This window comes from Salmo salar, chromosome ssa24 (assembly GCF_905237065.1).
Source record: "Salmo salar chromosome ssa24, Ssal_v3.1, whole genome shotgun sequence".
Lineage (NCBI taxonomy): Eukaryota > Metazoa > Chordata > Actinopteri > Salmoniformes > Salmonidae > Salmo > Salmo salar.
In genome coordinates, this window is record NC_059465.1 from 40,741,830 (window position 1) to 40,757,571 (window position 15,742).

At 43.8% G+C, this 15,742-nt stretch overlaps 2 protein-coding genes across 2 annotated transcripts; both read left to right on the plus strand.

The window, feature by feature from the left end:
• The first annotated feature begins 481 nt into the window (after nucleotides 1-481).
• On the plus strand, nucleotides 482-4,140 carry LOC106585890 (RING finger protein 223). The gene is made up of 2 exons (XM_014172609.2): nucleotides 482-696; nucleotides 2,615-4,140. Exon 2 carries the CDS (start codon nucleotides 2,714-2,716, stop codon nucleotides 3,305-3,307), a length of 594 nt encoding a protein of 197 aa, XP_014028084.1. The 5' UTR covers nucleotides 482-696; nucleotides 2,615-2,713; the 3' UTR covers nucleotides 3,308-4,140.
• A 4,932-nt stretch (nucleotides 4,141-9,072) lies between these two features.
• Nucleotides 9,073-13,416, plus strand: tor4ab (torsin family 4, member Ab). Its single transcript, XM_014172608.2, has 3 exons — nucleotides 9,073-9,406; nucleotides 10,663-11,100; nucleotides 11,530-13,416. The coding sequence occupies exons 1-3, from the start codon at nucleotides 9,194-9,196 to the stop codon at nucleotides 12,349-12,351; spliced, it is 1,473 nt and encodes a 490-aa protein (XP_014028083.2). The 5' UTR covers nucleotides 9,073-9,193; the 3' UTR covers nucleotides 12,352-13,416.
• Nucleotides 13,417-15,742: the final 2,326 nt, after the last annotated feature.

A 15,742-nucleotide genomic window follows, 5' to 3' on the forward strand; every position in this document is an offset into this window, starting at 1 on the left:
ATTTGTCCTGTCCTTACATTTCTCCTGTCAGTACATTTGTCCTGTCAGTACATTTGTCCTGTCCTTACATTTGTCCTGTCCTTACATTTCTACCAATAAAAATATTCAAAAACATGAACAGCCACCTAAGCTTTTTTTAGATAGGCCTACTACTCACATTTTACAATAATTATCCTCATCAAATGTCTTCGCCAAGCAAGGTTTTTCGGACATCCAATTATTTATATAAAATCCTGTACTGCCACGTAACTTCATACGATAGGGCCTATCTATCTACAGCCTTTGTATCAGCCATGACACTTTTCATTTTCTTTCCATACTAATGAGTAGTCTGTGTTATGTGGACTTTGTGGGTCGACTCGCTCATCTCCATAAAGTCGCTACAGGTGCAACGACGCCAATATAAGATTTGTGCATTTCCAAATGACTACCCACGTCCGCTCACAGAGCCAAGTATGTTTACACAGGTAGGCCTAATATTTCCGAGTCGCTCATTTGACTAGCTACCCCGTACATGTTTCCTCATATTGTAACAGTATTCAAATACTGGGAGCTGAGTTGAAGGAGCTGAGTTGAAGCGAAATTGTATCACAACCAAAAGATCAACAGTTTGGTTGCCCTTGCTCCAGGGGATCTGCCTGCGCTCGTCCTTCACCGGCAACATCACGCTTTAACACCGACTATATGAGAGACATGGTAACTACTTCCACTGTAGTTTTTCATTCCATATTTCATAACAATGATTTCGTTTTTAAGTTGGACTCGGGGTTAAAACTTTCAGACGTGAAAACGGCAGGCTTGTATTTCTTCTGGCCACCTCTGCTGCTTTCAGGGCAAAATGCCCATCAGACGTCACTCCTCCTTACAACTGTCAAATAAGGATGTAGTCTAATATTTCCTCTTGTAGGTCGGATTACATACTGTCAAATTATCCACATTCACCTATTTTACCAGTAAGTAGGTCTGTTTCTTGGGGGTTTATGGAAATTGAATATTGGTGTATGTTGCATTGCCTGATCTGTAAGAAATAAGAACTTGAAAGTGTTTCTCACTCAGGTGATGTAGCCTACACATGATATCAGTCCTTTCTGTATGTATTTGTCTAAATTGATAGACTAGTTCATACTGAATGTCAGCTAGTAGCCTATATTAGTGTAGTGGTAGTTGGCGGAACTAAAGTTGTCCTTCTCTTTTGCATACAATAAATGTGTTGCTATGACTACTTTATTTGACCCATAAATGTGAGAGAGGGGTATGCTTTACATGAAACCACCAAAAACAGGTTTACCTTACATGCATTTTAAGAAAAATCAAGGAAACTGCAGCAAGGTCTGCAGTTAGATTGGTGAGCCATATTACAATACCTATTGACACAGCTCAGTATTAGACTAAAGGAACCTAATGTTAGTCCTTATAGTCCAGGGACCTTACACGTTCTGTTTAAAGGGTGAATTGGCTCTGGAAGCCAATTGATTCTAAGTTGTGGTACGGTTCTAGAAACAAAGTCCTCTACTTTCATATCACATCAAAATTATTTCACAAATGCAAAATACACACTTACTGTACACTGTTTTAACACAGTTGCAGCTGACTTATTTTCAGTGACAACATGTTTACACACAGGTGTTCAGAGATACAGATGGCTAATTAGCACATGTAGGCCACTCTGTTTTCCGTAAACAAGCGCTGTAACATGGAGATCTGGCCATGTGGAAACCCTAACCCTATAAAGTTGTGTATCTATTTAACCTTTTTTAGTTTTTGAAATGATTTCTCACCGATATGAAATATGACGTCCTTATGCTTCTAAAACCGCACTGCAAGCGATGTGTGTTAATGTTCAGACCGAGCAACACGGCTCCTAACAAAACTCTTAACAAAACTTAGAAAATGCTCCGTTAAATTAAAGAAATGTTTTTCTCCATGAAGCACTTTAACATTTGAGGAATTGTTACCTCTATAATGTGTATTTTAATGTGAATATGGATGTTTAGTTTAATGTGTATCCTGTATTTTGATGTATATTGTGGCGCTAAACAGGGCTCATCTGGAAAAGAGACCTTGGTCTCAGCTTTGACTCCCTGTCAACATAAAGATTAAATAGAAATGATACTCCCCATTTTCTACATGGCTCCCTCAATAAAACAGTCTGGTCAATGGAACGGTCTGCATTCCATTCACCCCCCCCCTCCCACTGGATTTATGGTCTAGTGGGAGTTTCCACCACATTTCATATACCAGTCATTTCCTTTCAAATCAGTGAAGGGAAGTGCACATTTTCTGAGGAAGGCGAGATAATTGGGACATACCCAGTGTGTGACCAACACATTGTTCTGTAGGTAATTGATGACTGATCAGTTGCTCTTGTGTAACACAGCCTCCTATCTACAGATAGAATAGGAGATGTTTCCTTCATTATCATAGCATTTCTATGTTGACGTTACCTTACTTCCCTGGGGTGTATTCACTAGGAACCAAACGGGACTAACCTGAACTTGTCCAATAACAAATGCAATGTTTTCATTGCAAAACGCATGCACTGATGAATACACCCCTGGGTAAGAGGTGCCATGTCACAGGTGCATCATCACCTCAATGTTGTTTTCCTCCTCAGGTTCCCAGCGGTCTCATGTCCGTGGCAGTTGACCTCCTACATTCCTGTTGATTCCCGAGAGCTCCTCTGAACTCCCACTGCTGCCCACCGGTCCCAGGCATGGACCCCTACCAGGAGCCTCAACTCGGTTTCCAGCCCCCGCGTGACGAGGGCGCCCCAGACCTGGAATGTGCCATCTGCTTCAGCCAGTTCAACAATGTCTTCCGCACTCCCAAGATGCTCCAGTGCAATCACACCTTCTGCCTGGAGTGCCTGGCCCGTATGAATGTCAAGTCAGCCAAGCCGGACTCCATCCAGTGCCCGTTGTGCCGGGGCCACACACCGCTACCCGACCTGGGGTTGCCCAAGCTGACCACGGACCGAGCCGTGATTTCTTACCTCCCCACGACCATGCAGCGCGTCTACAGCATCCGCTTCAACCGCGACAAGGGCAAGCTGCAGGTGAAGAGGACCACCGACGCACCCCCCCCCTTGAACTCACTGCGTTCTATTAGTCACTCTCTGGACGTGGGGCTGCCTAGCCCTCCAGGAGGCAGCGGGGACGTAGAGGGGGGGCAGAGGCGAAGGCTCGGGGCACTGCTGAGACTGTGTCATAGACCAGGATGCAGAGCCTCCCTCCTTGTGTCAGTGGTGATGATGATGGTGGTGCTTACTTGCGTCATCATCTTCCTCCTCGCATATAAACAGCTATAACAATATCATCAGAATGGAGCTAAGAAAGTGGACGCTCACTACAGTGCACCTGATGGACGTCGGAGAGAGGACCTGATGGACGTCGGAGAGAGGACCTGATGGACGTCGGAGAGAGGACCTGATGGATGTCGGAGAGAGACGTTATTGTTACCCGGCTTCTACTATCTACTGTAGCAGTTTTCAGTACCTTTTTTTTTTAAATTTTTATTTTTATAATTTTTTTAAAAGTGTATCTATTTCTTAGCAGTTGTTGTGCATCTGTATGCTGAATTTGTGTACAACTATGATGCATGTCGTACAAGAGAACCACATTTCCCTCTGTGGTTTTTTGTTTGTAGACAGACGGTAATGTGATACATGTCATAATATAATAGCCCTGCTGTCCTCTCCAGGTTTCCATCCACAGTAAACACACTCCACGTACTTCAATGCAAATCAATAGCGACTGGCTATGCAAGTACACAGTTACCTTTTTGAGTAAGACACTGCGGTATCACTGTGTGAAACAGTTAGGGCTAGGAGATTAGAGATAATCTTGAGGTCACGTTTGGGGGGGGGGGATATCAACGTAGCAAGAGGTTGAAGATTGAAATGTGGAATTATTATGTTTGCTTATACCACTACACTTTTTCTTTTTTTCTCTTTTTTTTTCAAGGAAAAAAGCCATTTTGGTTGCATGGATATTATCCAGCTGATAGAGACATAGAATCAAACAGTCAGAATAACAAATACCGTCTGCTCACAATTGTCACATTTTCTACAGTTTACGCTTTCACACATATCAGGGTTTTAGGATTGTCTTGTTTTATATTGAAAATAAACAATATTTTACATACTTTGGCTATACATTATTTGTCAAATGTTGCTCTGGCAAATTATTTGCATTTCCTAAACTTGAAATAAAGTCAACATGGAGTACATATGTGAAGTTTCGTTGATGTTAGATTGGCTTAGATGTGTCAGGGAGATTTGGTTGTATAATATCATATTTAAATTCAAAGTGAATATTCAGTTACATTACACTGTGATAACAATGAAGTAGCACTTCTAATAAGGGATGCTAATGACCGAGGTTCAGATTTGTCTTTCTCTGTGGTCTACACCAGATGGCGTCACAGCATTGACCAGTGGACTGATGCGCTCCACTCTAGCGGATGCATGTCACGCATGTGTCATGGAAAAGTACAGGGCTTCAAACAAAGTTGTGCTCATCTGGCTACTGACTGACCAGTTCACCGGCTGACGAAGGGTCAAGTAAGGTCAATGAAAATAATGACATAAACTGCTGCTGCGTGATAGTAAGATTTGTAATGGGAACCTAAGAGATTGAGAAATATCTGGGGGAGGGAGGGGTCAGAGGAAGCATGACAGAGCAGGAAGTGTAAAGCAGTGGATTTGGGTTTTTGTAATACAGGAAGTTGGCCCTCGCATGGGAATATCCAGTTATCAATCGACCCAAGTAAAAGGAAAAAAAGAACTCGAGACTTCCTTCTATTCTTCAATGAATAGAAAAAGAGCAAAGTCAGCACTGTCTTTGCAGTGAAATAAAGGAAACTATATTCCATCTGACAGATGTTCCTCCTTTTATTCCATCTGACAGATGTTCCTCCTTTTATTCCATCTGACCGTTAGCTGTTCCTCCTTTTATTCCATCTGATGGTTAGATGTTCCTCCCTTATTCCATCTGACCGTTAATGTTCCTCCTTTATTCCATCTGACCGTTAGATGTTCCTCCCTTATTCCATCTGACCGTTAATGTTCCTCCTTTATTCCATCTGACCGTTAATGTTCCTACTTTTATTCCATCTGACCGTTAATGTTCCTCCTTTTATTCCATCTGATGGTTAGATGTTCCTCCTTTATTCCATCTGACCGTTAATGTTCCTCCTTTATTCCATCTGACAGTTAGATGTTCCTCCTTTTATTCCATCTGACCGTTAATGTTCCTCCTTTTATTCCATCTGACCGTTAATGTTCCTCCTTTTATTCCATCTGACCGTTAATGCTCCTCCTTTTATTCCATCTGATGGTTAGATGTTCCTCCTTTTATTCCATCAGACCGTTAGATGTTCCTCCTCTTATTCCATCTGACGGTTAGATGTTCCTGCTTTTATTCCATCTGATGGTTAGATGTTCCTCCTTTTATTCCATCTGACCGTTAGATGTTCCTAATTTATTTCACTGCAGATACTGAGTGCTGACCTTGCTATTTTTTCTATTCATAACAGATTACTTTTTGCTCTACGCACCACAAACCTAAGAATCTATAATTAGACCTGTGGACGGTTTCTCCTTTTTCCTCTAATATTCTTCACTGACAATTCTTTCTTCCTCTTTCTTCCTCTAGTGACCTCTGAAATGTGGTACAACCAGAAAAATGTCCACAAAATAACGTTGGTTCCTTTGAAATGAATGAGACCAGTCAAGTTACTCTGTTTAGTCATCATAGCATATACCCAATGTTTTACACGGCACTTTAGTCATCATAGCATATACCCAATGTTTTACACGGCACCTGCAGTCATCATAGCATATACCCAATGTTTTACACGGCACCTGCAGTAACAGAGTAATACATGGGATTCCGGTTCAAGTTCTAGGTGGATGCCAGTCAAGAATGTAGCCAGCAGAGGTGCGATGAACACAAGATAATGTTCCCATGAGATCCGTGTTTTAGAGATGTTAACAATGAGCAAATTGGAAAAAGAGTCCTGCACACAGTATTCCTGCCAGTGGTACGTTTACATTAACGTTTTAGTAATTTAGCAAACGTTCTTATCCACAGTGACTTACAGGAGCAAATAGGGTTAAGTACTTTGCTCAAGGGCACGTTGACATATCTTTCACCTAGTCATCTCAGGGATTCGAACCAGCGACCGTTACTGGCCCAACGATATTCTCTTTGCTTTTGTACATTGATTTATTTGACATGATCAGTAAAAAAAAATGTGTATGACATATTGCCTTTTAAACCATTGTCATTACATGCACTAATCACATGCACTAATCACATGCACTTTTAGATCACACATTCCCCCGACAAAGGGAGGTTGGGATTTTCAACTACTGATGAGCAAAGTTAGCTGTGGTTTGTAGTGACTGATTGAAGATAACTGAACCATGGATTCCAGGTCATTCTGACACAGACTGGTAGTTTCAGGGTGAGGAAACCTGAACCTGTAATAATATCAAGTAAATTAATTAATTTATTTCTGTGTCGTGAGCAGTACAGTTGTGTCGTCATTTCAGCTTCTGATAGGACGGGGAAGGAGGGGGAGGAATCTAGTGGTTTCCTTTGTGTGTGAGTGCCTGGGGACGGGGTTGTGCACGGGGTACTCCCTTCGCATGTGTGTGTGTGGGGGGGTGTGCAGGGGGTGGGTTGTGGGTGTTTGTGTAGTGTGGTGTGCTTTGAGTGGGGAGCTGAGCCACAATGAATGGTCCTGCTGTCCTACGTTCTGACATTCTGTCCACCATGGGAATTTGGCAAAAAATGTGAGATTTGAAAGTACCAATGAGGATCTTCTCTTTTGCACTTCAATAAGAGGCTTTGTATGGTTTCAACAAATGACAAAAAAAGCAAAACAGTGGGCCTTGAAACAGTGGTTCTTGGTGTGGGTGATGGGGACTGAGTGTCGCTCCATGTCCTGTCTTCTCTGGCAAAAACACTGTACCCGAAAGAGGTCACTGCACTCACAAAACCTCCGCATAATTCTCTTCCTCCAACGTTCTAAACCCCAATCACAAACAAGACTCATCAGCACGCCCACGCAGTTTGTGTGTGTGTGTGTACATGTGTGTGTGTGTACACCTACTGTGTGTGTGTGTGTGTGTGTGCCGGGACTCAGTGCTGCCACACTAAGGGGGACAATGGTGAGCATCAAAACATAGCTTGAATAAACAAAAGGGGCTCTGTTTTGAAATCTAAACCACTGAAAGTAAAGATAATGAGCAGACAAACGGTCTCCAGACCGCTCTCTCTCTCTGGACAAGGGACAGGCAGTCAACACCTGCTTTAGTTGGTTAGCTATATTAACGCTTACATTGGATTAAAATCAAAGCCACATAAAAACAGAGACATATCACATGCTCACTGAGGGGTTTATTACAAAATTGAATTACAGAAAGTGACACTGTCTGTCTGTTCACCTGTCTGTCCGCCTGTCTGTCCGTCCGTCTGTCTGTCTGTCTGTCTGTCTGTCTGTCTGTCTGTCTATCCACCTGTCTGTTCACCCGTCTATCCGCCTGTCTATCCACCTGTCTGTCCGTCTGTCCGTCTGTCTGTCTGTCTGTCTGTCTGTCTGTCTGTCTGTCTGTCTGTCTGTCTGTCTGTCTGTCTGTCTGTCTGTCCACTTGTCTGTATCGGTCTGTCTGTCCACCTGTCTATCCACCTGTCTGTTCACCCGTCTATCCGCCTGTCTATCCACCTGTCTGTATCTGTCTACCTGTCTGTCCACCTGTCTGTCTGTCCACCTGTTTGTATCTGTCTGTCTGTCCGCCTGTCTGTCCGCTTGTCTGTGTTTGTCTATCTGTCTGTCTGCCTGTCTGTCTGCCTGCCTGCCTGCCTGCCTGCCTGCCTGCCTGCCTGCCTGCCTGCCTGCCTGCCTGCGTGTGTGGTCACGTGAGCATGCAGCAGTGTGATTAGTTTGATGTATTTATTAAAGTATTAGTATAAAGTGGAACTACACGAGTCGCTGTTGTGTCACCCATTGTGTTTGTGAAAGGTGGTGCAGTTTTCAATCAGCATTAATAACTAGCCATTACCAGCTCCATGGATACACACACAGCATGTTTAAATGCCAGCTCCGTTACCAAGGTGGGGCCGATGCATACACACACGCCCACCCAACATGCTTACACTATGATATATAGCACGGAGACAGACTACCACTCACATTTATCTGTCAGTCATACAGGGAGGGACACACCAACATTGAAAAAGAAAAATACTGTTCTGTTACATTTGTTTATCTCTGCTGTTGCATGGAAATGAAGGTCGTAGCTGATACAATTGTAATGAGAATTATCTCACATGAAGATAAAGGGCAGATATCCAAACCAACACAGATCAGTTAGGATTGATTTGGTTGTTAAGTCAACATACCTGACTGATGAGAAAGCATTCTGTATCCCCTGGCTAGACCTGGCTAAACCTGGCTAGACCTGGCTAGATTCACCACACAGTTCCACCAAAGTGTGTCACACTCAACTGTAGATGGGAATAGCATGGAATTGTATGATACACAACATCAAACATTCCCTAGCCCACAGATATGCATGCTCCCCCCAAAATGAATACACACGCACACAGAGAGAGACATGTACAGGCAAGTAAACAAATCCCCAGTACAAGGACATCCCTCTCGGACTCCTCAACCTCAAGCCCATACCCTCTAAGCAGTTAATCAGAAAGGATGGGGATAGGTTTAGACAATATGGTAGTTGTTTACACCTGTCTAACCTCGTTTCTGTGCTAATTGTATAGAGCACATAAAGGCCTGGAACCAACAATACAAATCTGGCCTGTGTGGGAGTGAACTAGTTGGGAGTGAAAGTACTTGTCATTATTTGATCTTAGTGAATCACATGACTGTGAGGCGTGGCTCGGAAGCAGAGACATATGGTGGACTTGGAGACTGTGTTCGGAGGGAGCCATCCCCAAGACAGAAACACAATCATTACTCAATCTCTTAGACACACACACACACACACACACACACAGACAGACAGACAGACAGACAGACAGACAGACAGACAGACAGAGTTTCCCTTTTCATAATGATCCATTTGGAAATGATTATGTAGGCAATGAGCAGTGCATGATGGGATGTTGTTTATTTAAAACTGTCAGTGACCAATGGTTTGGTCACTGGAAAAGAAGAGGCTTGGATGAGAGAGGAGGGGAAGAACGAGAAGAGGGGGAGGAGTGAGAGCAGGGGTGGGAGAATGAGCGAGCCTCACTGGACACAGGTGCAGCCCCTGCGTGTGTTACCGTTTCGGACGAGCGCATTTGTGTTTGCCATCCTTATTCACACTCTGTGGGTCGAGACTTTTGCCCTCTTCGGTTGTCACCACGGTAAGACGAACACCACGGTCACCACGGTAAGACGAACACCAACAGCCCTTCTCATCCTTCCCTCCTCTCTTGATACATGCAATCTATCTCTCACTCTCTTTTTTTTACTCTGTCAATCGCGTTCCCTCTTTCTCCTATTTTGTGATAATATCCCTTTCTGCATTGTGGTAAATATCTCTCCCATAAAGCTTAAGGTTTAACAATGAAATATTTATATCTCTATTTCTGTCTCTTCGACATCACACTATTTTTTCCCCTCTCTCTCTTCCTCCACTTGATGAATAATATTTGCATACTTAGACGGTTCTGTATCATGTGTAAAACATTAAATCTCTAAAGTTTGCATTCCTTTCTGGGGCGCACACAGACACACGCAGACATTATCCCACCCATCCATCCACACATGCAATTCTTCATGTATTTTATGTTTCAAACTTTACATTCCACCCAGATTAAAGCATTGGGACATTTCCCAGACATTTCACTTCCTCTTTGTGCAACCTAGTCCAATGCAAAGTTATTAGTCCATAAATAGCACTATGCAAAAGGCTTATGGCCTCATTTTCTAAATGGGATAATGTAACTTGTTCATCTGGCCAAACTTCAATTGCAAGGCAGTATGTTTTCAATAAAGTATTGGGGTTATTTTGGGGTCATGAGGTGGTTGTTTTCAGCCGTGTCAACATTGTCTGCACCAGGTGACAGGCAGTTCACCGATTAAGAACTTGACTTTAATGTAGGGTCGTTGTGGGGTCAAAGTGTGGTGTGCGAGATTAAGAATCTGTAAACACTTGTCTTACCTGAGGAGTAGACACACAAACCATCCTGTATAAATACACAGACGCCCTCATGTGCCAAAACCAAATCTTAATGATTAATGACCTAATTACTCCTCCAAACCTCAGGAGTCACGCAAATCCTGCCTCCTCACTTGTTAAAGGGATTCATAGACACACAACTAATATCAAATAGGTGTATATTTTAAGTTTAAAATAGTGCACTGAATGAGACATAATAGCCACAAGTGCAAAGTTTATCTGTCATTGAGCAGACACTATGAACTAGCACAGAGTGTGAAACATATTCACCTTCAGACAAACGTTGCTTCTTACATGTTGATTGTCCTTTGTGTGAACATAGCAGCTTACTGGACCCCCAGGAAGAGTAGTTGCTGCCTTGGCAGGAACTAATGGGGTTTCCTTAATAAATACAAATACCACACCATGCTGTGTCCGCACTCCTGTCCCTCTGTCCTATGCATCTCTGTCTTGTTGTTGGACAGATGGGAGATAAGGAGGACAACACAGGGAGCTTCTCAGAGGAGGCCAAGACAGAGGAGCAGAAGGCCAAGCCTATCCACCCAAGGCCGTCGCTGATATCCCCTGAGCTGAAAGCCATGATCCGCATCAGGACTAAGTACCAGGCTCTGAAGAGACGTCGGCTAGACTCAGCCACTGGGCTCTTCGCCTCAGGTAGACCCTCCACGGGCCCCGACCCCAGCTTACCCACCGCCCCAGGTAGGCCTTCCATGGGCCCCGGCCCACCCACCGCCCCAGAGATCTTCACCTCCAATGTCAAGCAGCCCACCCACAGGAGGAGGAGGAGGAAGGGGTCTCGTGTGCTCTTCCCTAACAACTGTTGCAAGGTCGTCCCCAGTGACAAGGACCGGAGCCGGGCCAAACCTTTCTTTGTCCTCTTCGGTATCATCGTATGCCTTCAGGTCACCTCTAAACTTGTCTTTTTACTGTGCTTAGAACATTTCCACTCCTTTTTTCCACTCTAACTCTGTCCCTAGTTACCCAACTACAGATATCATTATCCCCTAGGGTTAATGTACAGGCACAGCCACATGATTTGCCTAGTACTGTATATCCCACGGTTGCCATCATAGCAATAGGATACATAGCTTGTTTTTACCACTAATGGTATTGAATTATACTCAAAACAGCTGAAGGGCTTTGAAAATGGCAATTATGCTTCAGGTTCATTGTGGATACAGTGGAGTTGTTTTCCAGTTATGCGATTTGTAAAATGTGTTCCACTGCTCAACTGTCCTCCTACTAATGGTACTGAACAGAATAAACAGAATGGAATGTTATTCCAGTCAATAACACTTACAAAAATGACTTCCCTTCCTGTCCTCTTGCAGGTTTACAATGCCATCGAGAACCTGGATGACCATGTGACACCGTATGACCTGGAAGGCCTGGACAAGACGCTGCGCAGGGAAGTGTTTGGCCAGCAAGGGGCAATAGAGGAGCTGATGGAGCACCTCCAGGGCTACCTGTCCACCTACGCTCACTCCCAGCCCCTGGCCTTGGCCCTGCATGGACCCAGCGGCGTGGGCAAGAGCCACCTGGGCCGCCTGCTGGTCCGCCATTTCCGCTCGGTGCTGGGAGAAGACCTGGTGGTGCAGTACTTCACCCTACACCACTGCCCCGTACAGGGTGATGTGGACCAGTGCGCCCGAGAGTTGTCCCTCTGGGTGGAGGAGGTAGTGGAGCATGCCGAGGCTCAGGAGAAGATCCCTGTTTTTGTGCTAGACGAGGTGGAGTTGATGACGGCTCCTTTGCTGGACGTGCTGCAAGGCCTGCTTCAGCCCAATCAGACCAACGAGCATCTGAACGTCATCTATGTCCTCCTCAGTAGTCTGGGGCAGGAGGAGATCACCAGACACATACTGCAGAATGTCTCCTGCACTGCGAAGTCAGCCGGAGCTCTTCTGCGGCGTACCCTGGCAGAGCATCACCCTCTGTGGGCAGAGATGGGGCTGGATATTGTGTCCCTGACGCTTCTTGAAAAAAGCCATGTGATGGAGTGTTTGCTGGAGGAAATGACACAGGAGGGGTTTTACCCTGACCACGGTCACATCGAGCGGCTGGCGGAGGAACTGTCCTATTTCACCACCATGGGTCACCAGTACTCACAAAATGGCTGCAAACAAGTGGTGGCTAGAGTTAACCTTTTGTGAGAACATCCACAGAGTGACAATAAACAGTGTCTGATAGACAGTTGGCCAAAACCAATTACATCTAATTTGTACAACTTCATTCTTACTTACTTACCTGCTACTCTGTGAAAGAGTGTCACAATTTTCTCTGTTTGCCCACTTTATCCAAGGATCTGTTTGTGGTTGGATGGCATAACTACCATTTGTTTTAGCTGGCATCCCGTGGATGTCACGTTGGAGTTTCAGCATGCTAGTCTAGCATAGAAGCTTTGGGTTGATGCACGTGCCCAAGTGACAGATTTGGTCTCCAATTCACCTCAGCGGTTGCTCTGGTCCCTCTGAATGATGTTCCAATCAACTCTGGGTACAGCTGCTCTTTTTCTGTGTAGCTAAAAGAAAACATCAGGGTGGGGAAGAGTATTCCTCGTCTGTTCAAGCTAAAAAAAAAACACACAAAAAAAAACAACTCTCCTTTGATTACTGAATGGCCTTGAGACAAACGCCAGCGAGCCAGACTGACGCAGTCAGGCAAAGAGAAGAGCCTAATGACGTTGAACTCCATGAACTTGTTTGTGCTCATTGACGAGGCGTCGCGACATTGTTCCAAAACTTGAGGAGCAACTATCTTTTTGTTTTTACTTTTCAAAACCACATGCGCGTCTAGGCACGTCCTTCTATCCACCATATCCAATAATACCCAGATAGATAGATATTGTTTTCTACCATTGAGCTCTCATGAATTCCTACCATCTTGAACGATCTTGGGTTCAAAGCATTCAAACCATATGACATTGTATGCCCTATTCCGTGTGCACTCTTCTTGAAAATAAACCAAAGGTTAATTGTAGTTGAATATTGATGGTTTGCACTGAGTCTCCTTTTAGAGTTAGTGAACTATGAGAATAGGGTCCTACTAATGTGATTATGTATATCTTTAAAGCACTTTTTGGGTCTCAAAACAAAAGTGAACTGCTTGAACTTCAAAGGTGCTCCCCTGGTGTTCATCTCTTCAAAAATATAGTGATAACAAGGACACAGAAAGAAACAAATACAACAAGACAGACAGACAGACAGACAGACAGACAGACAGACAGACAGACAGACAGACAGACAGACAGACAGACAGACAGACAGACAGACAGACAGACAGACAGACAGACAGACAGTGGAGGTGGATTGGTTTAACAGACAGACAGACAGACAGACAGACAGACAGACAGACAGACAGACAGACAGACAGACAGACAGACAGACAGACAGACAGTGGAGGTGGATTGGTTTAACAGACAGACAGACAGACAGACAGACAGACAGACAGACAGACAGACAGACAGACAGACAGACAGACAGACAGACAGACAGACAGACAGACAGACAGTGGAGATGGATCGGCTTGCCTGACAGACAGACAGAAAGACAGACAGTGGAGATGGCTTACCTTAGCTTGACATGGACGCATGGACAGACGAGACGAGACGGCTTACCTTAGCGACGGTCATCGAAATTGTTAAAAGGTTTTTAAAACAATTCTAGTTGGACAATGGATGAAGATACTCCAAACATTTAGAATTGTTATAATCCATCAGATATTGACTGAATTACATAAAACATTTAACTGGCACGGACAAATAATAAATTGAGTTCAGGGATTTTGGTGGGAATTCAAGAATTTCATTTATTGTCAAATTTCAATTTTCTTAGAAAGCACTAATACAGTGCCTTGCGAAAGTATTCGGCCCCCTTGAACTTTTAGACCTTTTGCCACATTTCAGGCTTCAAACATAAAGACATAAAACTGTAATTTTTTGTGAAGAATCAACAAGTGGGACACAATCATGAAGTGGAACGAAATTTATTGGATATTTCAAACTTTTCTAACAAATAAAAAACTGAAAAATTGGGCGTGCAAAATTATTCAGCCCCCTTAAGTTAATACTTTGTAGCGCCACCTTTTGCTGCGATTACAGCTGTAAGTCGCTTGGGGTATGTCTCTATCAGTTTTGCACATCGAGAGACTGAAATTTTTGCCCATCCTCCTTGCAAAACAGCTCGAGCTCAGTGAGGTTGGATGGAGAGCGTTTGTGAACAGCAGTTTTCAGTTCTTTCCACAGATTCTCGATTGGATTCAGGTCTGGACTTTGACTTGGCCATTCTAACACCTGGATATGTTTATTTGTGAACCATTCCATTGTAGATTTTGCTTTATGTTTTGGATCATTGTCTTGTTGGAAGACAAATCTCCGTCCCAGTCTCAGGTCTTTTGCAGACTCCATCAGGTTTTCTTCCAGAATGGTCCTGTATTTGGCTCCATCCATCTTCCCATCAATTTTAACCATCTTCCCTGCCCCTGCTGAAGAAAAGCAGGCCCAAACCATGATGCTGCCACCACCATGTTTGACAGTGGGGATGGTGTGTTCAGGGTGATGAGCTGTGTTGCTTTTACGCCAAACATAACGTTTTGCATTGTTGCCAAAAAGGTCGATTTTGGTTTCATCTGACCAGAGCACCTTCTTCCACATGTTTGGTGTGTCTCCCAGGTCGCTAGTGGCAAACTTTAAACAACACTTTTTATGGATATCTTTAAGAAATGGCTTTCTTCTTGCCACTCTTCCATAAAGGCCAGATTTGTGCAGTATACGACTGATTGTTGTCCTATGGACAGAGTCTCCCACCTCAGCTGTAGATCTCTGCAGTTCATCCAGAGTGATCATGGGCCTCTTGGCTGCATCTCTGATCAGTCTTCTCCTTGTATGAGCTGAAAGTTTAGAGGGACGGCCGGGTCTTCGTAGATTTGCAGTGGTCTGATACTCCTTCCATTTCAATATTATCGCTTGCACAGTGCTCCTTGGGATGTTTAAAGCTTGGGAAATCTTTTTGTATCCAAATCCGGCTTTAAACTTCTCCACAACAGTATCTCGGACCTGCCTGGTGTGTTCCTTGTTCTTCATGATGCTCTCTGCGCTTTAAACGGACCTCTGAGACTATCACAGAGCAGGTGCATTTATACGGAGACTTGATTACACACAGGTGGATTCTATTCATCATCATTAGTCATTTAGGTCAACATTGGATCATTCAGAGATCCTCACTGAACTTCTGGATAGAGTTTGCTGCACTGAAAGTAAAGGGGCTGAATAATTTTGCACGGCCAATTCTTCTGTTTTATATTTGTTAAAAAAGTTTGAAATATCCAAATAATTTCGTTCCACTTCATAATTGTGTCCCACTTGTTGTTGATTCTTCACAAAAAATTACAGTTTTATATCTTTATGTTTGAAGCCTGAAATGTGGCAAAAGGTCGAAAGGTTCAAGGGGGCCGAATACTTTCGCAAGGCACTGTATATACGTTCTTATTGTAGCAGGTATTTTTTGTTTTGTTTTGTGTTAAAACAAAGACAATTATATGTGTCTC

Excerpts from the sequence above, each read along its gene's own strand:
- LOC106585890 (XM_014172609.2), top strand. The coding sequence starts at position 2,714 with ATGGACCCCTACCAGGAGCCTCAACTCGGTTTCCAGCCCCCGCGTGAC.
- tor4ab (XM_014172608.2), top strand. The coding sequence starts at position 9,194 with ATGAGAGAGGAGGGGAAGAACGAGAAGAGGGGGAGGAGTGAGAGCAGG. Across the intron at positions 9,407-10,662 it reads CGAACACCACGGTCACCACG|ATGGGAGATAAGGAGGACAA; the intron begins GTAAGACGAACA and ends GTTGTTGGACAG. Across the intron at positions 11,101-11,529 it reads GTATCATCGTATGCCTTCAG|GTTTACAATGCCATCGAGAA; the intron begins GTCACCTCTAAA and ends GTCCTCTTGCAG.